The 24,366-nt window shown below is 36.6% G+C and overlaps 1 protein-coding gene across 1 annotated transcript in view; it reads left to right on the plus strand.

Annotated features, from left to right (window-relative positions):
• CTNNA3 (catenin alpha 3) overlaps nt 1-24,366 on the plus strand; it is a 435,250-nt gene that overhangs the window by 13,972 nt on the left and 396,912 nt on the right. Inside the window, exon 2 of the mRNA XM_021714606.1 lies at nt 10,641-10,744. Within this exon, the coding sequence (XP_021570281.1) occupies nt 10,646-10,744 (99 nt within the window). The 5' untranslated portion in view covers nt 10,641-10,645. The remainder of the gene's footprint in view (nt 1-10,640; nt 10,745-24,366) is intronic.

Below are 24,366 nucleotides of genomic sequence, written 5' to 3' on the forward strand. Positions count from 1 at the left end.
GGGAGCGGCCACTGCACTCCAGTCTGGGTGACAGAGTGAGATTCCAACTCCAAAAAAAAATTAAATAAATAAATAAAAATAGTATCTGCTTGCTTTCTAATATATAAAAAATTTACTTTTTATTACGTTTACTGTTTATGGTCTCACTCTTTTCATGACTGGCACAGAGGAGATATTAAGGCAATGTAAGTTGAATGAAGGATGCCCTATGGTCTAGGGGTGCCTCTGATCTCACATAATTTCATTCTTATAGTTAACCAAAAAGCTAGGTGGAAGAGTTTACACAGATTATTGCCCTCTAAACAAACACATTGAAAATATTTGTAAAGTATCAGAAGAGCATTGGAAAAGAATGAAACCCAACTGTTCTTCAACCTATATGATATCAAGCAATTGCTTGATTTTATGGTTTTTCAGACAAACTTCAGATTCTTTTGCTTACCAAGTAAGTAAAAGATGTACATATTTCTTCATTGGCAGGCCAAACAAACCAGCAAATTATTGCATTGGAAACATGGAGGTGAGCTGGGGTGAAGATGGAAGTGGGCTTGGAAAATACGTGTGCATAGAGATTGTAGTAGAAGTTTTATATTATAATTGCCCTCTTTCCATTTTATTTCACTCTAGCCAAGACTGAACTGTACAAAATCAGCTGGGATAATATTGTGTAGCAGATCTTCCATGCCTCCTTTTTCGTTCTTTTCTCTTCTTTTTTACTTAAACCTGCTTGTGATGATTTAGATGATTTTTTTTTCAATTAACATTTGCTTCTAATTCTTCATATGATTCCTGGCTACATTATACTAATCTTTCTGAGGCATGGTGATGGGGTAGAGTGAGGATTACAAAGTTTAGTTATGCACTCAAGATAAATTATCAATGAAAATTGAAATAAGTTCTCTCTTTTATAACATTATTTATTTCAGTAATTGACAGTTTTTAAAAAAACTAGTTGCTGACCCTTTCTTATATATTGGAAGAATACGGTACTGTATCAAGCAAATATTACAATTGTAATGATGAGGATTGGCACCACAAAAATATTTCACTTTTAAGTTTCACTAAATAAAGTTTCACTAAATGGAGTCCAGAATGGATCTCATGAAACCCAAAGATATTTTTGTTGGAAGACTTGATGACATGATCAAAGCACTTTGAACTTGAGGAAGAGACATCTATTCCCATCAAATGCATATGAATGTGCATACACACTTCTTTTAATTAAAAAATTTTTTTGGAGGGAGTCAGGGTCTCACTCTGTAACCCACGCTGAAGTGCAGTGGCATTAAAATAGCTCACCACAGCCTCGATCTCCTGGGTTCAGGGGATTCTTCGCCTCAGCCTCCTGAGTAGCTGGGACTACAAGCATGTACCACTATGCATGCCTGGCTTATTTTTCTGAGTTTTTGTAGAGATAAGATCTCGCTATGTTGGCTAGGCTCTTCTTGAGCTCCTGGGCTCAAGCGATTCTCCTACCTCAGCCTCCCAAAGTGCTGGGATTACAGATTAATAGAGATAATACATAGTAATTTTCAGGAGAGAATCACATGGAAGACAGACAATAATAAATATATCTTGAAAAACACATTTTAAATATAATCTTAGATATATTAATAGATCATGAATGTTTTTAAGTATTTAACATTTTTATTTACTTATTTTCTCATGAAGGGAATGTTAAATGTTCACAATTTTAATTTTAATAAAAAGGATAGAGAAATATACATATAGTGAGTGCACATTTTTGCATGGAAATTGCAAGCTTAAGGAAAGAATAACAGAAAGCATTTGGATGGGGGAAAAAGAGGAAAAGAGAAGTGTTATTGTTGCAGGTGCTTATTAGATCAAGAACTTGCCTGGTACAGATAAAAAAAAAAAAACAAAAACTATTACAGTAACAGATGCCACATTCTGAAAATTTTAAGTCCTCTCTTAAAAGGGGAAGAACTGTTAATTTTTTTATCCTACTTCTTGTTTTTTTTTTTTTGAGTTGGAGTGCAGTGGCCGCTGCCGGCCACCGCAGCCTCGACCTGCTGGGCTCCGGCGATCCTTCCGCCTCAGCCTTCCAAGTAGCCGGAATTACTGGCATGTACTACCACGCCCGGCTGATTTTTTGATTTCTTGTAAAGATGAGGTCTCGCTGCCCAGGCAGGTCTCGAACCCGCGGGCTCAGGCAATCCACTCACCTCAGCCTCCCAAAGGCGCGGGATTACAGGCTGAGCCACCGAGCCCGGCTATCCTACTTCTTTGATGACTGTATATCTTGGAAGACTGAGGAAACCGAAAACAGTATATCTGACCAATAGGGAAGAACTAGGAGATATGGGGTACTAGAAAATTTAAGCAGGCCTATCCTTAGCATTTGTAGTGAGCAGAATGAAGATGCAAATGGAAGCCTGCACAACATATGCCTACATGTGTGTAAGTTACAAATCAAGGTAACAGGCTGCTAAAGTAGATTGTGTCCTCTGATCTTTTTACCTTGAGAAGTATACCTTCAAAATGACAGAGAAAGCAAAATTTGGATTTAGAAATTTTGGATTCCTTGGAGTTTCTTGTTAGAATGAAGTGGTGGAGGGGGATCTTGCTCTTGCCCATGACGTGTGGCCTGTCCTTTTGTCTTCCCTACTTCTCACTCTGCCTTGTATTTGTGGGACTTTAAGCACCTGCAAGTAGACAGCCTAGCCTATACATCCAAACTCCGTCTATACTCATCAACAAACACTTGCCACTTGGCTACCTCTCAGGTGTAGGGATGAGCATATTGAACCTTAGAAGGATGGATTTCAGGAAGAGGACCCAATAGGCACTAGAAATGGGCTTGTGCTGGTTGAGCAGGGAGTGGGAACACTGGGTATCCTGGGTGTGTCAGGAAGGGTGGGAGTGGGTTCTGGGTGGGTATAGCACCTTGGCTTCATGGGTTTTTCCTAGGAAAAGGGGTAGAGCAGCTCTTGTCCTGATCTTTGAAGAAAGTGACTATTTTATTGTGGAGGTGATAATCCTAAATAAGACAATGTTAGACATGCATCCTAGGCTTTAAGAGAAGCACATTTTAACAATTTCAGATTAAGAGTAAGCATGATATTAAGAGGCTATATATGACATAAAAGGAATTATGGTAAGTTAAAAATGAAAAAATGAGATGCACGGTTGTTAGAGCCTGGGCTTTACTACTTTTCCATGACTACTTTTCTATGACTATGACTGATGCGTTTAAGTGCTCTATAAATAATTGTTGAACAATAACATGAACAACCCCAAGTCCCATTGTTTCTGTGTAGGGGGTACAAATTTGAGAACAAGGTAGATCAAGGATGAGAAAGGGACACATGACTGAAGGTAGAGAAAAGAGAATGACTGAAACTAGGAAACGCAGTGCTTGGAAGGCTAAAGCACCTCTCATTTGCCAGAGTTGGCAGGATGAGCCAAAGGTAAGGAAAAGGGAATTCTAAAGCTGTAGTTTGAGAGAAAGGGAAACAAAAAGAATATGAGAGAAATGAATCCTCTGCAAAAGCTAAATAATATACGATGAATAGATGACAGATAATACGTATAAACTATGATGTCCAATTGGAACAAAGATTATTACAAGGCAATTGAATTAAGTGGAAGAGCCAGAATGTTACAATTTGTATTAAATATAGAAATATTTACGCACTGGTGCTATATGTCTCTGAGGCTGTATGACTAAGTAACTGGAATAATTGCCTCTAGGAATTAGGTAGGTGGAAGACAGGGATGGTAGACTAAAACAAGTCACTATATACATTGCTAAACCTTGTATTACCAAATAAAATTTTAATTAACTAAAAAAGAATTGAAACTCTAGAAGATGAAAATAAAAAAGATAGCCTAAGCTCTTTGAATTAGTTGAAGTTTGTATATCCTAAAGAAGTATATCCCTGAATTCTAAGATGATCTTCAGATGTGATTACAGAACCTCTCCTGGGAGTCACTGAGAAATGACAGACCTGTCAGAAGACAGAGAGCTCTGGACTGAGTGTTTGTGTCTTCCCCCAACACCTCCAAATCTATATGTTGAAATCTTAACCCCAAGGTGATAGCATTAGGATGGTGGAGTCTTTGGGATGTAATTAGGCAATGAGAGTGGAACCCTCAGGAATGGGATTAGTCCCCTCATAAGGAGAGACATTATGTGCTCTGTTCTCTGCCATGTGAGGACACAGTGAGAAGGCAGCTGTCTCAAAATTAGAATGCATACTTTTACCAGACACCACATCTGCCAGCACCTCTATCTTGGACTTCCCAGATTCCAGAACTATGAGAAATAGATGTTTGTTGTTTAAGCCACCCACTCTATGGCATAGTTGTTATAGTATCCTGAACTGAATAATACACAGGGAAGGGAAAATATCCTTATTTTCCACACAGGTAATAAGGTGGTCTCTATAATAAGATTGAATATATTGGTGCCAAATGGTAGGAAAACTGAAAATTTTAAATGCAAACAAGTGGCAGTAATTACTAGCAGTCAGTATGAATTCTTCAGGAGGAAGTCATGTCAACTTAATTTTTTTTTAAACTAAACTCTTAGATAGGAAGGATAGAAAAGATTGTTCTTCTCCAGTAAAACTTTTGAAAAAGCCTCCTCATGATTTTTTTTGACAAAATGAAAAAAGTGGATCATTTCACATGAAAATGATTAATCACTGGTTGAAAATCATGTCTAGACATGATTCTATATCTTCTATATCTTGAAAACCCAAGAGAATCTTTCAAAAACTTCCTTACACTGATAAAGAACTTTGGCAAAGTTTCAGGATATAAAATAAATGTGCAAAAGACAGTTGCATTTCTACACACCAACAATAAATAAACAGAAACCCAAATAAAAAGCAGAATCTTATTCACAATAGCCACAAAAAAAGTGAACTATCTTGGCATCTTCCTAACCAGAGAGGTGAAAGACTTTTACAAAGAAAACTACAAAACACTGTTCAAAGAAACCAAAGATGACCCCAAAATGGAAAAATATTCCATGCTCATGAACCGGAAGAATCAACATTGTTAAGATGTCCATTCTACCCAAGGTAATCTGCAGATTTAACACAATACCCATTAAATTACCAGCAGCATTTTTCTCAGACCTGGAAATGACAATACAGGAATTCATATGGAAACATAAATGACCACGAATAACCAAAACAATCCTCAGCAAAACAACAACAACAAAACAAACAAACAAACAAAAGTGGGAGGTATCACACTCCCAGACTTTAAACTTTATTATAAAGCTACAATAATCAAAACAGCCTGGTATTGGTACAAGAACATGCATATAGACCAATGGGACAGGATAGAGATTCCAGAAGCAAAACCTCAATTTCTGACCCAACTCATCTTCAACAAAGCCTCCACCATCAACCACTAGGAGAGACAAACCTATTCAGTAAATAGTGCTGGGAAAACTGACTGACCACATGCAGAAGATTAAAACAAGACCCCTACCTATCCCCATACACAAAAATCAACTCTAAATGGATTAAAGATCTAAACATAAAACCTCAAACTACAAGAACCTTAGAAGATGCAGAAGACACCCTTATGGAAATTGGAACTGGCAACCAATTCCTGATCAAAACCCCAAGTGCCCATGCCATAAGAAATAAGATAGACAAGTGGGACCTCATCAAACTGACAAGCTTCTGTAAAGCGAAAGAAAGCATCAAGAGAGCAGGGAGACAACCCACAGACTGGGGAAGATTATTTGCCAACTGTATGTCTGACAACAGCCTATCATCTAGGATCTACAAGGAACTCAAATGTGCTGAAAAGAAAAAAACAAACAGCCCCATTAAAAGTGGGCAAAAGATATGAATAGACACTTCTCAAAAGAGGACATATGAGCAGCCAACAGATACATGAAAAGATGCTCAGCCTCAGTAGACATCAAAGAAGTGCAAATTAAAATTACACTGAGATACCACCTAAGTCCAGTCCAGGATGGCCATCATCAATAACTCAAAAAACAACAGATGCTGGAGAGGATGCGGGGAAAAGGGAACACTTCTACACTGTTGGTGGTCGTGTAAATTAATACAACCTCTGTGAAAAACAGTTTGGAGATTCCTAAAAGATTTAAAAATCAACCTCCCACATGACCCCGTAATCTCCCTACTGGGTATATACTTGGAGGGATTCAAATCACGCTATGAAAAAGATACCTGCACACATATGTTTACTGCAGCATTGTTCACAATAGCAAAAACATGGAACCAACTGCGCTGCCCATTGAAAGAGGACTGGATAAAAAAAATATGGTACATATACACAATGGAGTATTATGCAGTCACAAAAAAGGACAAAATTATGAATTTTATAGCAGCTTTGATGGACTTGATATCTTTAATACTGAGTGATCTATCGCAGAAACAAAGAACCGAGTATCACATGTTCTCACTCCTAAGTGAACTTTGAACAACTATCATAATACTATAAGAAAAGTATTGGCAGTAGTGGGAAACTGCCAGGGGAGGGGGCACACCTTGTCAACAAGGGTACCTGCATAATGAACATTTGTATACCTAACCCTAAATTGTACCCCACATCTTTAAAACTAAAAATTAAAAAAAAAGACCAAAAAAGAAAAACAAGAAAGTCATGTCTAAAGTGATTATTACATATCTGGAAGAGATTTGTCATAGTATCAAAATCAGATTGCATATCTGGCTCTCATCTGCTCAGTGACTAAATTGAAAACTGTAGAATTCACACATTAATGGATAAACAGGGAACTAGGAGGGGTGTTAATATATTGTGTTCTTCAAAATCAATTTTTGACTGGCAGAATAGAAGTCCAGATTCTGTAGGATGAGATGGTAGGAGGACAAAATAAAATTATGCAATGTGGGGCAAATACAAATTATATATCCAAAAATATGATGAGGAGACTTGAGTTTGTAATCTTTGAAAAAGAAAACTTAAATAGTTTAGTTGAAAAGTGACTACAAAATTAGATTATTTAGGTAATTCTATGTAAAACTGTGTTATGAAATTTGATAATCTTAAAGGTGAATTAGCCATCACCTTACAAATTGTGTGTTTACAAAAGTTAATTTTTATAAAAGACTAAATATTTGGTATTAGGGACTTTTCCATAGGAACCACATTATGGATGGTTAGATTTCCAAGCCATCCTACAAGAACATGTCAACTTATGTAGGAGAATATTAGTTTTACTAACAGAAGCCTGAGTTGTGGATCATGTGTGTCAAGTGAATTACAGAGAGGAAGAGTTGGTGGTAAAAGTTTTCTCTTTAATATTTTTGGGGAATGGCCACCCCTAGGAAAATTTTGCAAATGGGTGAAGTTTTCCACTGGCTCCTCTGCACATCTCTCTGATTTTCTGACATCCCTTTCATTTACTCTCATGTGTTTTAGTCATGACTAAAATGACTAAAACACAGTGTGGTGTGTGCTGTATTGGAGACATGCACAGGGTGTCAGATGGAGAGCAATGAACTAGTTCATACTAATTTTTGACTGAATGTGTGCACCCCATGACCTCTGAGTTAACTGCATTTAAAAAAGAAATGTGTGTTAAACTAAATAAATTTAAAATTGATATAAGATAAATGTCAAGCAGGGAAAAAAGTGGAGCAAAAAAAAAAAAAAAATTCAGACCATGTGAACAAACATAATTTGGGGAGAAGGGAAGGATCCCTGTGTGTGGTTTGCTCTGCCTTGAGGTCTATCTCTGGAGACATCTAGTAACACTGTCAAGAGATTTGTTCTCCTTCCTTTGATTCTGAAAACTGGGATTTTATTCTGTCTGTCTGTCTCCAACTGTGTACTTTTCTCACATTATAAAGTATACTTTTTTCACTTTATAAAACCCTTTCTATTGGATAAAAGTTAAAAAGTAGCATATTTCAACTCAATCAGCATTTAATGGTATAGTGAACTTCTCATCAAGCCCAGTACATTGTTGAAATGAAGGTTGTTGTCGGAGGTATTGCTGAGTTTAGGAGGTACTCCCTAACTCCTAGGATTTTATAGGTTATAAAATGCAAGTACCTTATAGTGTAATTCTCACAGCCTAGTAGGATTTTTGTTTAGGATTCACATTGTGAAATTGCTATCAACACAATTTGTCAGGCTTTGACTTTTTTTCAACTTCATGTGTAAAATTCTTGTTTTCTGCCTATTATTGTCCTAATATCCAATCAATCAGGAATACTCAACAGGATAGATACAAAAGATCAGAAATGTTTTTTATAAGACACAACTTTTTTTTCCAAAGAATAATAATTATGTGTAGCCAAGGTTTTTGAAGGACTTATTGGTTTTATTATTTTATAACTTTTACCATGGAAAAATGAACTTTGGAAAAACCTTATTTTCTTAATCTGTATTAAAAATAGGAACACAGACTTAAAAGATATTTTAACTAAATTAGGTTTGTGTTTTATCTTTTGGCTGAAAAGCACTTCTAGAAAAATCCTTTTAAGCTGAAAAGTCCTTCTAGAAGGATATACATATGATGTGGATAATTTTTACTCTCTTGAAATTTTATTTTTCTTACTTTCAATTTCTGGTGCCCATGTTACTTTGGAAACCAATTGTGAATTTCACAGTGAAAGAACATGTTTTATTTTATTTTATTTTATTTTATTTTTGAGTTGGAGTCTCACTCCATTGCCCAGGCTGGAGTGCAGTGGCATGCCCACAGCCATCTTAGCGTCGAACTACTGGACTCAGGCGGTCCTTCTGCCTCAGCCTTCCAAGTAGCTGGAACTACAGGGTCGCGCTACCACACCCGGCTGACTTTTTTGCTCTTTTTTAAAAAAAAGAACAAGTGTGTCCTTGTTTCCAGCCTATGCTTAACTCTATCATAACCCACTTACAAAAATGCCTCTCTCTCCTTTTCACTGGCCTTATTTCCATTCTAAAAGTAGAAACACAGTCTCTTTACTCAGTTATTCAGTTGAAATGTAGATTATATGCTTCAAGAAAGGCTCCAAACGCTATTACCATGTTGCCCAGGCTGTTCTTGAACCCGTAGACTCAGGTAATCCTTTTACCTTAGCCTCCCAAAGTGCTGGGATTACAGTCTTGAGCCACCGTGCCTGGCCAGAACATGTTTTAAAAAATCTGTGAAGGTTCACCTAGATCTTATTTTACTTTACAAAAATTTCTTCTACTTTTGTCCCTGAGATAAAATAACAAGACAATGTCAGCAATCTTGTGTTGATTTTTATGTAGTATAGTTCCTCTATAGGAGTAACAAGTAAACCCCTTTGAGCACTCATTTGATAGGACCCTAAGACTATACACCTAAGACTATACATATAATCTATGTAATAATCTTATTACATAGATTAGCTTAGGGTTATGCGGAAAGGTTAGTATGAGAATGTCCTGTCTGTCCATTTAGATTTGCCTGTGTTAGAGGGAATCAAAGTGGTAGGTAAAATGACTGAAAAACAAACCAAAATCAAAACCAAACCAAAACAAACATTTCAGTTCTCGAAATGCATTTGATAGAAACCGTTTGGTAATAGCGTTTGGAGCCTTTCTTGAAGCATATAATCTACATTTCAACTGAATAGCAGAGTAAAGAGCCTGTGTTTCTACTTTTAGAATGGAAATAAAACCAGTGAAAAGGAGAGAGAGACATTTTTGTAAGTGGGTTATGATGGAGTTAAGCATAGGCTGGAAACAAGGACATGCTTGACAGTTACAGGGGTGAAGGGGGCCCTGATTCTCATTTGGGTTATATTCAATAAGGGAACTATTTAGAAATATACTATATTTTAGAAAGTATATTCTCTATAATCAACAATGCTAATGGGTTTTATACAAAGCCCTCAACATTAACTGTAGTTTTAGTAGATGAATAAATAATATATTATAGCTGTTTGACATGACTAGATTTTTAAAATGTTAATATTAATATGTTATGGTATGCCATATATGATCATTTGCTATATGCAAAAATCTCACTGAATTGATTCTTAAGGACAATATTAATGCCTTAAATAATGACTTGTACTTTTTTTTTTCTTATATTGTCTTACCTAAATATCAATGCCTTCTCAGGGGCTTCTCTCTTTTTATAATAATAATGCCAACTTATATGAGTTTTTTTTGCTCTTCAGGAAAGTAAGTTGTCCCAACCTGTTTATTGATTCAAAAACCCTCAACTAAACAACCTCCCAAACAAGTGAAGACATATCACATGTCTTCCAATATTTTACCTGGCTCCTTGTCTAAGTCATCATTAATAAGAACAGGCAAAATATGGACTTGGGCTTCTTTAGTGCTATGATTTCATGGAAGTCAGAAGACTTGCATGCTGTCAGTTATGCTCACTGTTTTATTTACTTAAGACTGCTTAAGTAAATAAGACTTCTTAAGTTATTAATTTAGTTATGAACATACTAGTGTAGATTAATTTGTTAGAGGACCTAAGCCCAGACAGCATGACCTTAGAGAACAGTTGGGTGAATATCTTGTGTATCTGCTGGTGATTTTGTACCCTAGTCCTCTGAGGGCTACCAATGGTATCGGGAGGAGGTACCCAATACAAGTCTTAGCTACTTCATGATTTTCATGAGTGCTCTTCTTTAGAAAATATCTCTCTTTATTAATAGGCATCTTTTTGTGTTTGTGCACAGGAAGCATGTCAACTGAAACACCAATCACACTGAATATCGACCCTCAGGATCTTCAGGTCCAAACATTCACTGTAGAGAAACTACTGGAGCCTCTTATAATCCAGGTATTAATACCATGGAAATTATAACATGCAGCAACTGCAGTAGGACTAATAAATTTTGGAAAGGTGAATAATGAGGCAAGGAAATATTTGATCTTTATATATAACTATATCATCTAAAATTGACCTTTAAGTGTTATTAAAATGTAAACAAGTATTATATATTTAGTAATAATAATAACATTCTGAAAGTTTTCTCCCAGATTCTCTTTTAACCATGATAGCAGTAATAGTAGTTATATACAATTTTTAAAGTACCTTACAAACATTATTTTGCTTGCTCGTGAAAACTGAATAAGGCAAGTAGCATGTCTGTATTATATAGATGAGGAAACTGAGACCTAGAGAATTTCAGGAATGTACCCTAAGGCACATAGTGGTTCATTTTTTCAAATAGGAAATTATCTTTAAAAATATTTTTTGGATTCAGAGTCTCACTTTGTCGCTCAGGCTAGAGTACAGTAGAATGATCATGGGCTCATCACAGTTTTAAACTCCTGGGCCCAAACAATTCTCCAACCTCAGTCTCCTGAGTTGCTGAGGCTACAGGTGCATGCCACCACACCTGGATAATTTTTTGAGTGTGTGTGTGTGTGTGTGTGTGTGTGTGTGTAGAAAAGATCTCACTATGTTGTTTAGGCTGGTATCAAACTCCTGGGCTCAAACTATCCTCCTGCCTCAGCCCTCCAAAATGTTGGGATTATAGGTGTGAGTTACCATGCCTGGCTGGACATTATCTTTAAAATTCCAAAGTATATGAGAAAAGCAGCTATTTAAAGGAATTCTGTGAAAAAGTCTTTCATAAGGTAAATAATCTTTTGATAACATGCATAATGATTCTCTGACTTATTTATTATGTAAGTCTAGATTTTATGTATTTAGTTTTTTAAAAATCGAAGCTTAAAGAAATTTGTACAATGTTATAACTTTAATTTTTTGTTCTTAACCCCAAAATTGTGAGGGAACTCCCCTTTAGACCTATATGACTCCTAATATGAGATTCAAGTCCTTTTTTCTAAACTCAAGAATTCAAGGGCTACTTGGGTGAGAAACTATGCCAGCCTTACCTCAGATCATTTAAAAATGTGCTTAACTTCCTTGTGAGATGGATGATGGAGAGGGGAGGAGTTCTGAGAATAGCCTTTTTTTTCCTGTTTTTACTTAGCACAAGTTACTATCTGCTACTGGAAAGACTATTCAAAATGTGTGCCTCACTGATGATAGCTTAATATTAACTTTGGCAGTTTTAGTGGTACTAATACACTAGTAGCTGGTTTGAAATTGATATTAGATGACTATGGAGACTCCATTAAAGTCTCTGTCTTAGCCACCCCCTAATGGTTTCATGTTAAAAAATGAAAAAAGCCGGACTCGGTGGCTCAGCCTGTAATCCCGCACCTTTGGGAGGCTGAGGTGAGTGGATTGCCTGAGCCTGTGGGTTCGAGACCCGTCTGGGCGGTGAGACCTCATCTCTACAATAAATAAAAAAATCAGCCAGGCATGGTAGCGCATGCCTGTAATTCTGGCTACTCAGAAGGCTGCGGAGGAAGGATCGCCGGAGCCCAGCGGGTCGAGGCTGCGGTGGCTGGGAGCGGCCACTGCACTCCAGTCTGGGCGACAGAGTGAGACTCCAACTCAAAAAAAAAAAAACAAAAAAAAGAAAAAAAATTATGAAGAAATTGGAAAGCCAAAACAGTAAAACCCAAAATAGAACAAGCACTCATAATCTTATCACCAAGAGAGAAACACTAATGTTTTGATGCATTTACTTACAGTACAGCAAAATTATGGGTGATTCTTATCTTATACTTCATAATCCTAAAGACCATCTTCTTTACACATCTTATATGTATATACTTTATATGAAGAAAATATATATGTAAACAAGGCAAAATAGTACTATATTTAGTGCTATATACCACTTTTCCATTAAAATGGTGTTTTACTAATTTCTCCATTCTTTGTAAGCATGGTTTAATAAAATTGCTGTTTACTTATGCATTGCATGATTGCACCATATTTTTTTAAAGTTTTCTCTCCTTTTTGGACATTTACATTGTTTATGTTTTTTCACATTATAAATACTGCTGTGCTGAGTATCTTTGTATATAAATTTTTATCTTTAAGTTTGTATTATTTTCCTAGGATTAGTTACTAAATGTAAAAATAAGTGACCAAATATGAATTTTTTTTTGTTTTTTCATACATATCACCGAGTTTTTAGGGGAAAGTTTTAAATGAGTACTCACATATCATTTAAAGTTTGTTACGATGTAATTATAGAGAGTGGGAGTAGGGAAATGACTTTCATTTTAGAGATGGCTGGTAAAATCAATTACATTAATGTTACTGTGTAACCATTATTTGTCTCTAACAATGGAACATTAGAGTGGGTCACTTAAAACTTACTAATCAAAGGTTGCTTACATATTGCTTATAAATGGAGAAAGTATCAAGGAGAAACTGTTTTTTATATTCTAATTGAAACTAATAGATGTTTTGCTTTAGATAAGTTCATTGCTATAGAAGTCAGTAGAAAGTATTCTAAGTCAATTCACATTGAAGGATGTGCTGGTCACACTTTGTGTGTGTGTGTGTGTGTGTGTGTGTGTGTGTGTGTGTGTGTGTGTGTGTGTTTTCCGGCATGTTCTAAAACTGTTATAATCATCTATAAACATTTGTTGAGTCCACCTAGAAAATTAAAAGGGAGAAGCTACTTGAGTAATTTTATTGATTGGAAAGAAAGGTATCTCTTTAAAAAGTATAATTATGCTAATTTTAGAGGGCTTTTGACATACCTGGATTCACATGTTTCAAGATCCACAAGTAGATAAGTCACAGAAAGGGAACTCAGATCTATTATAGGCCAGATAGTTGTCAGTTACATATAAATGTAATTGCTGCTGGGGCCAGTGGCTCACACCTGTAATCCTAGTATTTTGGGAGGCGGAGGTGGGAAGATCACTTGAACCCAGGAGATATCAGCCTGGGTAACACAGTGAGACCTCATTTGCAACGGGGGAAAAAAATTAAACATTAGCCTGGTGTGGTGGTGCCTGCTTGTAGTCGCAGCTACTTGGGAAGCTGAGACAGAGGATCACTAGAGTCCAGGAAAGTCAAGTTTGCAGTAAGTTGAGATCGTGCCACTACACTCCAGCCTGGGTGACAGCTGGGTGACAGAGTGAGACCCTGTCTCAAAAAAAAAAAAAGTAATTGCTAATTTTATGTTCTTTAAGATTGTTGTCAATATTTTCCAAAATGTTTATTGATTTCTTTAAAATGTTTGGTAAACAGCTTCACTATTTCAGTTTCAAAAAAAAATCTAGGTCTTAGCAATGTTCAAGTCATATTAAATTAAAATATTAATAATTTATTGTGCAAGAAATATCTTATAAAGCAGAATTCTAGTACAACCAAATTATCTGGACACACTCTTTATTTTCATTATAATGGAATTCTTCTGATCAGAAACTGGTACATTTTGAAGTCAAAGAATTATTATTTTAAAATGACTGAGTTTTTGGATTTTATGTTCAACTTTCTTGTATTTGTCACGTTGAAGTGTACCACTTGTCAATACAAATAAAAGAGTCCAGTAAATTATATTAAAGGTATTTTTTCTAGGATACTTTCAGAACTTATTCACTTTAAAATTGAAATTTTGTATCCTTTGACTAACATCTGCCCCATTTCCCCTACCCCCTAACACCTGGAAACTACCCTTACTCTCTGCTTCTATGAGTTTGACCTTTTTGGATTCCACATATAATGAGATCATATAGTATTTGCCTTTTTGTCTTATTTCACCTAGCATAATGTCCTCCAGGTTCATCCATGTTAGAAAATGACAGGATTTCCTTCTTCTTTTTTTTTTGAGTTGGAGTCTCACTCTGTCGCCCAGACTGGAGTGCAGTGGCCGCTCCCGGCCACCGCAGCCTCGACCTGCTGGACTTCAGTGATCCTTCTGACTCAGCCTTCCAAGTAGCTGGAATTACAGGCATGCGTTACCATGCCCGGCTGATTTTTTTGATTTATTGTAGAGATGAGGTCTCGCTGCCCAGGCGGGTCTCGAACCCATGGGCTCAGGCAATCCACTCTGCCCCAGCCTCCCAAAGGCGCGGGATTACAGGCTGAGCCACCGAGCCCGGCTGATTTCCTTCTTCTTTATGACTGAATAATATTTCACTGTGTATGAATAAAGAAAATGCGATATATATATAGATAGATATAGATATAGATATCGCATTTTCTTTATTCATTCATCTGTTGATGGACATTTAGATTGTTTCCATATCTTGGCTATTATTCCAAAGAGTGTTTAATATGAAATAGTTACATGGCTTACTTTAAGTATATGATATAGTTACACTGGAAAACTTTCCAAAAGAAGTTCATGATCTTTTAGTTCATATCACCGCCTGCTAAAGATATTAATTTAGTAGCCCCATTAAAATTTTTTTCACTTTCCTCATTATTTGATTTCATGTTATATTCCTTTGCTTTAAAGGTTCCACAGAAATTACTTATCATCTCTGTGTATAACTCAAAGTCAAAATTACATTTTAATTTTTGGAGTAATTGGTCATAGATACTATTATGCCACTCCAAATTCTGAATTCATTTATTCATAAATCTTTATTCTGCTCTTCTATAGTTACCAGAGTCTTCCCCACCAAACCTGATTTATTTTTAATGTATTTTTTTCCCCTCTTGGATGCAGGTAAATCACTAGGTCATTTTGCAGGGGTGTTCAGCCTGGGATATATTTCAATCATTCGCTTTCATTTTCTTGTGTGATAACTTACACAGTTGCATCCCTCTGTAATAAATTCCTCCAATGGATCAGAAATAATTTCTCAGCAATTACATTTTTATGATTGCAACTGCAGGCATCTACACTTTATCACTTTCAAGATACAAGTTTGGCAAAGCAATGCAGAAAGTCTATTTATGCAGAATAGCGCTTAAAATAATTTACATCTCTATGTTGTATACTCTCTGAAGGGGATATAGCTGCTAGATCATGCTACAGTCATTACATAATAGAGTCATCTGTAATCTTATTTGTCACAAAATACAATGTGCTAGGTGTCAGATTTATGTTGAATGTGAGTTAAAGGAATTGACTTACTAAAAATCCCTTAAAAAAAAAAATGAACTCCTTATAATGTGTTATCTCTTGTAAAGATTTTTTTGAGGGGAGTGCAAATGTTCAAATGCATTTTCTGATTATACATATATTCCATGTTCTCAAGAGGTAAATCTAGAGTTAGATGAATAGTAATAAACATTATTTCTCTAGCTCCTACCCCTATAGGGATAGGACTTGTGTAGGACCTTTTGGCCCTTTCCTCATTTCTGCCTCCACAGTGTCTCCTGCCTATCTCTGGGAGTCCCCTTAGCTTTTAGAGACTCTATAATACTCATTGGGTCAAGTTTAATAATATCTACCAGTTTTGTATCAGTCAGCATAAGAAAGGTTATGATGTGATAAGTAAATCTCCAGGCGGGGCCCCGTGGCTCAGCTTGTAATCCCAGCACTTTGGGAGGCCGAGACGAGTGGCTTGCCTAAGCCCCGGCGTTGGAGACCTTCTCCAGGCAAATTGGCGAGACCACGTCTCTACAATAAATTCAAAAAAAACTAGCCGGGCGTGGTAGCGTGCGCCTGTAGTTCCGGCTTCTTGGAAGGCTGAGGCGGAAGGATCGCCCGGGGCCCAGCAGGTCGAGGCTGCGGTGGCTGTGATCATGCCACGGCACTCCAGTCTAGGTGACAGCGTGAGATTCCAACTCAAAAAAATTAAAAAAAAAAAAAAAAAGAAAAGAAAAAAAAAGAAAACAGTCTCCAAACCCCAGAGGTTTAACAGAATTTTTTTCCTGTTCAAGCTACGTGTCCAATGTGGATTGGCTGGGGTTTCTGCTCAGTGCAGACATTCAGAGTCCCAGACTAAGATAGACTTCATCTCAACACGTACTTCCACTGTCATTGCAACAGGGGAAAGAGAACACGATGAATCATGCAAGAGCTCCCAACATGTCCACCTGGTTATAGCATGTCAGTTCTACTCACATTGTTTTTGTCAAAGCAAATTATGTGGCCAAAGTAGATATTGAATGTATGATCCTGCCCTGTGCCCAGAGGAGAGTGGGGATGTTCGTGAACAGCCTCAATAACGATTACATTTCCATTGCCTTCTTTTTAGGGGCTCCTTTTGCTAGGTCTTCCTCTGCCAGCAAGTCACTTTACCACCCTGGATACAGCTGACTATCAGGGCGGGAGTTGACTTAGTGACACTCAATTACAAGTTGGCAAGAAGACTGAAGTGCTCTGGTATGAATGTTCTGCCTTTTGGGGATGGTCACGAATTGGTCCTATCACCATCCTCTCTTTGGGGAGTTGACAGTATTCTGAGAGTTAAGCAGTTAGGACCTAGGGTTAAATAGTTATATTAGCTGCAACGCTGAAAGACACACAGAAAGAGGTAGAGACATAGAGAAGAGCGGAGTCATAGTGATGGTGGTGTTTTCAGGTTTGGATTCACAAACTCTTGCTGTTCAGGGACTATAAGATTACCTGGTGACCAGAGTTTTAAGACATCTTGTCAGTTTCCAAACCACGTTCTATTCTCAGCGTTATATCCTAGCCTCTGTGGCACTTCATTGTTTTTAGTTGCCTGAGTACCAGCTATGTGGGCCAGGTGCTTATCTTCCTTCTGTAATCTGATTCCCTGGCCTCCAACTTCCTGTGCAAATTCAAAGGAAGTCACATTAGCAGCAGTGATCCAGGGTTCCTTTAATTGCCCTAATTTGCTTATGCAAAAGTAGGGATTTTCCTATAAAACATCTCATCTCTTTTCTGCTCTTTCCCTCATCTCCACATTTTAGAATCCCTGCAGAACAATTCACTTGTGCTCCCAGACCAGCCTATCTGCCATGTTTTCCTGTTTTATCGGACTTCACCTTATTGCTGGTGGATGGTGACTTTTGCTGGTAGGAGACACACAAAGGTAGCCATGTGCCAGTGCCTCCAAAACTGTATGGGGCTAAGGGCAAACATCCCTGTTACCCTCTGAAGTTTTGCTGAAAACCTTCAAATCAACAGACAAAAGGCAGATTATAGGAGAAAAGACATACAAAATTCATTTCAATGTGTATAACCCGTAGGAAAATCGTAGGGGAATGATTACCCAATAACCCAATGGGGTACAGATGCTTATATTTTTCATAGGGAGGAGAGATAGGGGAATGTGCCAATCTGGGGGATAGTAAAAGATTTTTAGGGGAATTAAATGGGTTTGGAGAACACACAAGGGCCTGGGACAAAGTCTGTTGGGCCCACAGACAGTTATTTGTGACATAAGTCTGTCCCGCTATTTTGACAGACTATAGTCTCTCCTTTTCAATAAGATTTAAATTAATGAAAATTCAGGGAAGGAATCAGAAGTAATTGTTTTTTTCTTTGGAAGGTCTGGACTTTAGGCAGATAAGATAATATCAGAGTAAAGTTTCTTCCAATGTCTACTAGTCCAAGAACTTTTAATTTAAAATAATCAACACACCAAGGTGCCATGTTTTGGGGTGAAATTCCCAGGTCTCCTTCTGCTGCCAATCCTCAAGGTAGCAGAATGCCTTTCTTACCAATTCTGTGCTGTTTTTGGTCACATGGGCCTCAACGAAACAATGGTTGCACCTAGAATCACACAAAATTTTTATGGAAGCAACTCCTTTTAGCTTCTTCTCTGTTCTTTCCCCTCTCCTTGTTAGAGTCAAACCCCAGTCCAAGTGGCTGGATGGGGAACAATTAATCCTAGCTTTTCCAAAAACTATGTTTTTCTTTCTTTCCTCACTCCTATAAAAAATGTGTTACACCCCACTCTCAACAAAAATTTCTTTCTACTCTCCCTAAGCCAAAAGAAAAAAAAAAGGCAAGCAAGCAATCCTATATCTATAAATGTATGCAATTACATACCTAGATGCCCAAAGGGTTAACTTTCTACCATTTTACAGATAGATTTTATTGACCTCCAGGTAGCAGGGAGAGAACATGTCTGTCCCCTTTGTCTTCTTAGCCTCCTAGAATATAATTTCCTTTGTTTCTTTCAGAAAAGAATTCAACTTTTGTTTGTTTGTGGTTGTTTTCTGTAATTTTATAGGTCGTTTTGAATAAGTATGATGCCATTTACTTGTGCTTTATTTGTTTTATCTTCAAGTCTCTTTTTTGTATCCTTGTTGATCATTCTATCAATAGAATTCATGTTAGAATTAAGCTTGAAGTTTCCAAGGAAATCTCAAAGAGAAGCCTGCACATATACAAAAAAAAAAATTGGAGTTTTGACTATAACCTCAACAAGTAACCTTATGGGTTACTAAATTAAATGCCTTTTAAATACTTATAGGCTTAAGGCTTAATAAGTATAAAGATGTTATTTTTATGGTAGGATGAAGAAGTAAACTTAATTCTGCCTCAGTAACATTTTAAGGTTTAAGGTGATTCAATATAGCTGAATTGATTCTAATAAAGGGAATTATTTAATTTCTGCATTCTTTTACTGCTAGGAAACTGCTCCCATGGGAAAACTTTTAGACTATAATATGTCTTGAGAAACAAATAGTGGAGAAAAAGGAAGCCACTCTTTAAATTAAAATAAGGATAAGAAAAAACAGTAGTTAATTGAAAAAACAGTAGTGAGTCCAGTGGGAGCATGCATGACAAGTGTACACAGATGCCCCCAGCACCAGAACCTGGCAGCTTTGAGATGATCTGTGGGTAGATGCCATTTGTTGAACATGCTTCACTCCTTCTCAGCTTGCTTCCTAGATCTTTTGCCCTTTCAGACTCTGACTTCTTTCTACTCACTTTAACGTTGCTGCCCTCTTTGTTCTGGGTTCTCTGACCACCCTCAGTCTATTCCATTTCTGTTATATAGCTATATAAGTTCTACATCTATCTATCTATCTATCTATCTATCTATCTATCTATCTATCTATCTATCTATCTTTACAGTAGTGAATGTTTTACAAATTAATGTGGTTTATAATTTTGCAGATGAATTTTTTTTTCATTTAGGAAACAGTTTGCATTCTTAAACCTGATTTGCAAGATACTATATTTCTTCAACTTAAATACATTTTCCCACATTCTCTAACTCGTGTTTTTAACATTTCAGAAATTAAGATGTATCTTATAACGGATATAAACATTTAGTGTAGCTTTTCTTTCCCCCTTTTGATCCTTGTTGGGGATTACAAGTTTTATCATAGTATACTATAAGTTTCTTTACCTTTCATAAGTGATCTGACCTCCCTTATAAGCTACTACCCACTTATATTTCAGCCAATCAGATGGCAAACTTGTGTGATCCAACAATGTAAATAGTCCCTTTTGCTCAATACTCAGTCTCTTTAGAGAAAATGCTCAAAAATGGGTAATTGGGGTGAAGGTGTTGCTTATGTGATCTCATGGTGAGAGGGGGCCTTTTGGATCCATGTGATGGCCTTTGAGCACTTAGTATATATTGCTGCAGAGTGGCTGGTCTGGAATGCTCTCTGGATTGATGACCTTTGAGTCATGACCAGTTTCATGCATGGCCATCTTGTAGGTACCTCTGTGTATTTCCTGATGTAGTCTGCAACTTGCATAATTTGTAAATTGCTCTTTCTCAGTTTGGTTACAATCCGTGGGTCTCCTAGAATGCCCTTAATCTCACCTTGGCCCTTGATGGTGCTTCAGATCCCTAATTCCCAGCTACACCCTCCATTTAGTGTCTGGCATCATCTGTTCACCCTCAGCCTCTGATCGTTCACCATGGTGAACATGGCAGGTCCACTGGTCTTCAACACAGCCAGACTTTGGTTATCTTTCATGCTGTCTAGGAGAGTCTGGGTATTATCCAAGTTGACAGGAATCAAGATTGACTTAAGAAAGCTAAGTTGGCCTTCCCTTTCCCTATTTACATTGTGATACCAAGACTGCACTGTACCCACCTCAAAGTTTTGTGTAGGGGAGCTCATAAAACAATTTTCTTCCAGAGTCTTAAAGATGAATGGAATAAAAATTCCTCTACTTTCAGTGTTTTTCAGCTTCCAAATGGGTGAAGTCCAGAGAACAGAAATAAGGACATGTATCTTACCTGTTTCTCTTACCAGTCAGCCCCTTTTCCCAGTAATTCTCTCTTCTTTTTCCTGTCTGACCAGATCATCTTTTTCATAAAACTCTGTCATCCGCCTTCTGCTAAATGAGAGCCAAAAAGATTTGGCTCTTTCTATATTTTCTTCTAGTAATTTCACAGTTTCAGGTCTTACATTTAAGTCTTTAATTGCTTTTGAGTTGATTTTTTTTATATGATGAGAGATGGGCATCTAGTTTCGGTCTTCTGCATATGTATATTCAGTTTTCCCAGCACCATCTATTGAAGAAACTGTCCTTTCCTTGAAGAATGTTCTTGGTGCCTTTGTCAAGAATCAGTTAGCAGTAAATAGGTGGGTTTATTTTGGGGTTCTCTATTCTGTTTCATTGGTTTATGTGTCTTTTATGCCATTGACATGCTGTTTTGGTTAATATAGCTTTGAGGCAAATTTTGAAGTCAGGTTGTGTGATGCCTCCAACTTCACAGCTATATCCTTGCTTGAGATCTTAAGAAAGTCAACTTTGAAACTCAAAGATTATCAATGGCATCTTTATTCTATCTGCTTTCTTCATCCCTGGATAATAGGTCTCAACTCAGCCTTGTATATGGTAGGTTCAATATTGAAAAAATATTATTTATACTTACATTCTGAAAATAAGTGATTACATTCATGGTTTGTGTTGTAATTTATAGTATTTTGGAATTGAGGGACCATGATAATATCAAAGAAGGGACTTTGGGACATTAAAGGTCAAGTGCTGACCAATGAGATTCAAGATTGGTTACTGATATTTAATTTGTACAAAAATGAGAAAAATGACTTTATTGACTTAGAGACAATTCTGACAAATGAAGTGGATACAACCTAATTAATTTTAAACTGAGCATCAGCATTTAATTAGCTGATGAACTGTATTTAAACCACATTTATGTTGCTATAAAATCTTGGGTCCTACAAGTCTAATCACTATCTTCTATGTATTTTTTGCTTAACATTTATTACCTTTCTTAGTTATACATGATAAGCAAGTAGAGGTGTATATTTTTTTCTAACTATCATCAATAAAATTGAGTCTTATGTTAGAAGAGAACAAGAAAGAGTAAATATGATAGTCTAAGGTAGATGGGGAACAAAAGAATCTGGCAACAGATAGTGGTGGTGAAAGCAGGTAAAACTTTATAAATTTGTGTTGGAAAAGTATATTGGTATGGTTTATTCAATTTTATTGTTGCTTGGGTTATAATGATTCTCAAACATATTTGAAACACATAATTAGGGATAATAACCATTTTCTACTACCAATCACTGATGGAAATAGAGTGCTGGACAGGATGGACCAAGGGATCACATGAACATGTCTAAGTTACTTCATGTGATGCCAACTCATTCTTTATTTAGGGTCAGCTTTGTTCTGATTGGATTTTTTATTTCTTATTTTGTTTCCTTTAAGCAATCAAAGATTGTTGATGGAAAAGAGTTGACCGTTTGTGTTTTCTTGTTTAGCACTTCTTTGAATCAGTTCTGTACTATAAAATATTGGTTATTGATTTACTAGAATGATTAGTGCTTGGTTTAGGTATAAATAACAGCATGAGCATAATTTATCCTTAGTTTTCTTAATTCAATGTCTTGATAGTTTTTCCTTTAATTTTTGGAAATACTAATTTTTAGAGAAGGAAAGTATATGATTAACAATACATTTTTGAAAACTGAATTTGTCCCTGAATTGTTGTTTTGTATAAAACAGGCACTTTTCCTAATTAATAGTTATATTTGAAATGGTAAAAGCCACATATCCTAGAATTAATAGGTTAATGGCTAGTTTGCTTAAGAAATACTACCTCTGAATGTTGGGGTGTCTCAAAGTTCATTCCTGTGTCAGCTCCAGTTATACATTGTTTTTGGGAGATAGTATCCAATCTCTGATTTAAAAAAAAATACTGCTCCCAAATATATTTGAAATTTTATTTAGAGCAGCAAAACTGACATTTGAGCAATTAAATTAAAGGTAAGCTATGAGAAATATACCTCCAACCCTTATATCTCTTAACTCCAGAACTGTATACTAGTCTCCAATTTAGCAACTCTAAAAGGCAAATTTAACATGTCTAAAGCTCAACTCTTGATTTTCTTTCCTCCTTACCACTCTTTAATTTCCTCATCTAAGTAAATACTATCTCCATTTATCCAGCTGCTCAAACCATATGCCATAGCGTCAACCTCGAGCCACATATCTTTCATAACCTATAGTCAATCTATCAGCACTGTTGACTCACCAGAATATACCAAAATTCTGTCATTTCTCAACAGTCCCACCACTGTTCCCTGCAACACGATTCTCTACTTGGGCTACTGTAACAGGTTGCTAACTGCTTTTTGTCTTCCTTTCCTCACCCCGCTCCTGTTGTTGCTCACTCTGTGGTCTGCTCTCCACAGAGCATTCAGAATGGTCTTTTAGTGATAATGTTGCTTTCTTGTTCCAACCCTTTCAATAGCTTCCAATGATAAGAATAGAATCATGAGTGTTGGTGGTGATTCACAAGGCCTGCATGATTTGTTGCCACGATACTAGACATACTTCATTTTTTTTATGCTCAGGCACATTGACCTTCCTGCTGCCTCTGAAATACAACAATCAAGCTCCTGTTTTGGAGCCTTTGCACTTGTTTCCTCTGGAGTGTTTCCCCCCCAGACAAACTATTTGCTTGGGTCCTTATTACCTAATCACCTGATACCCAATCTAAACTAGCTCCTTTTCTTTGCTCTCTATTCTCTTACCCTTCTTCACTTTCTTCACGTATCAATGGCTGCTATTGTGTTCCACAATTAGTTATATATTTGTTTATTCTCTATCTCTACTCAGTAGAATGAGGCTCACCGCCATGTTCTGGCACAGTGTAGATGCACCATCAACATTTGTTAAACAAATGGATGGTGGAGTCCAAATTAATTTTGTTTGTTCATTTGTTTTTGGGTGGTAAGTAGTTAAGTAAAAAGTAGAAAAAACTAACATTTGATGTTAGTCTCATCATTTGGTCTTTCCATAGTTGTGTTAAGCTTCATGTTTTATCTAGGAATAAGTATATTTCCTGGATTAGAATATTTAACTACAGCTGTTTATGTGTTGGCATGTAAATATCTTTGCTTTGTTATACCATCCATGTGGCATGGAGGGCTGGTGGAATTGGAGTGGTATCTACATGTGCTTTTTTATTGTCCCTCAATAACTCGAAGTAGTAGCTCATGTTAGCAGTGGTTGGTAATCGAACAAACAAATAAAACTCTAAATTATACATATAAAAGGTTATAGTTGTTTTATACTTTTTGTATCATTTGTGGTAAGGATTGTTATGGACTGAATTGTGCCCTCTGCCTTTCCTAAGTACGCATGTTGAAGCCCTAACTCCAGTACCTCAGAATGTGACTATATTTTTGAAGATGAGGACTTTGGAGATAGAAGTAATTAAATTAAAATGGAATCATTAGGGTGGGCCTTAATT

Source organism: Carlito syrichta, unplaced genomic scaffold (assembly GCF_000164805.1).
Source record: "Carlito syrichta isolate Samal-C Ts95f unplaced genomic scaffold, Tarsius_syrichta-2.0.1 Scaffold305686, whole genome shotgun sequence".
NCBI classification, from domain to species: domain Eukaryota; kingdom Metazoa; phylum Chordata; class Mammalia; order Primates; family Tarsiidae; genus Carlito; species Carlito syrichta.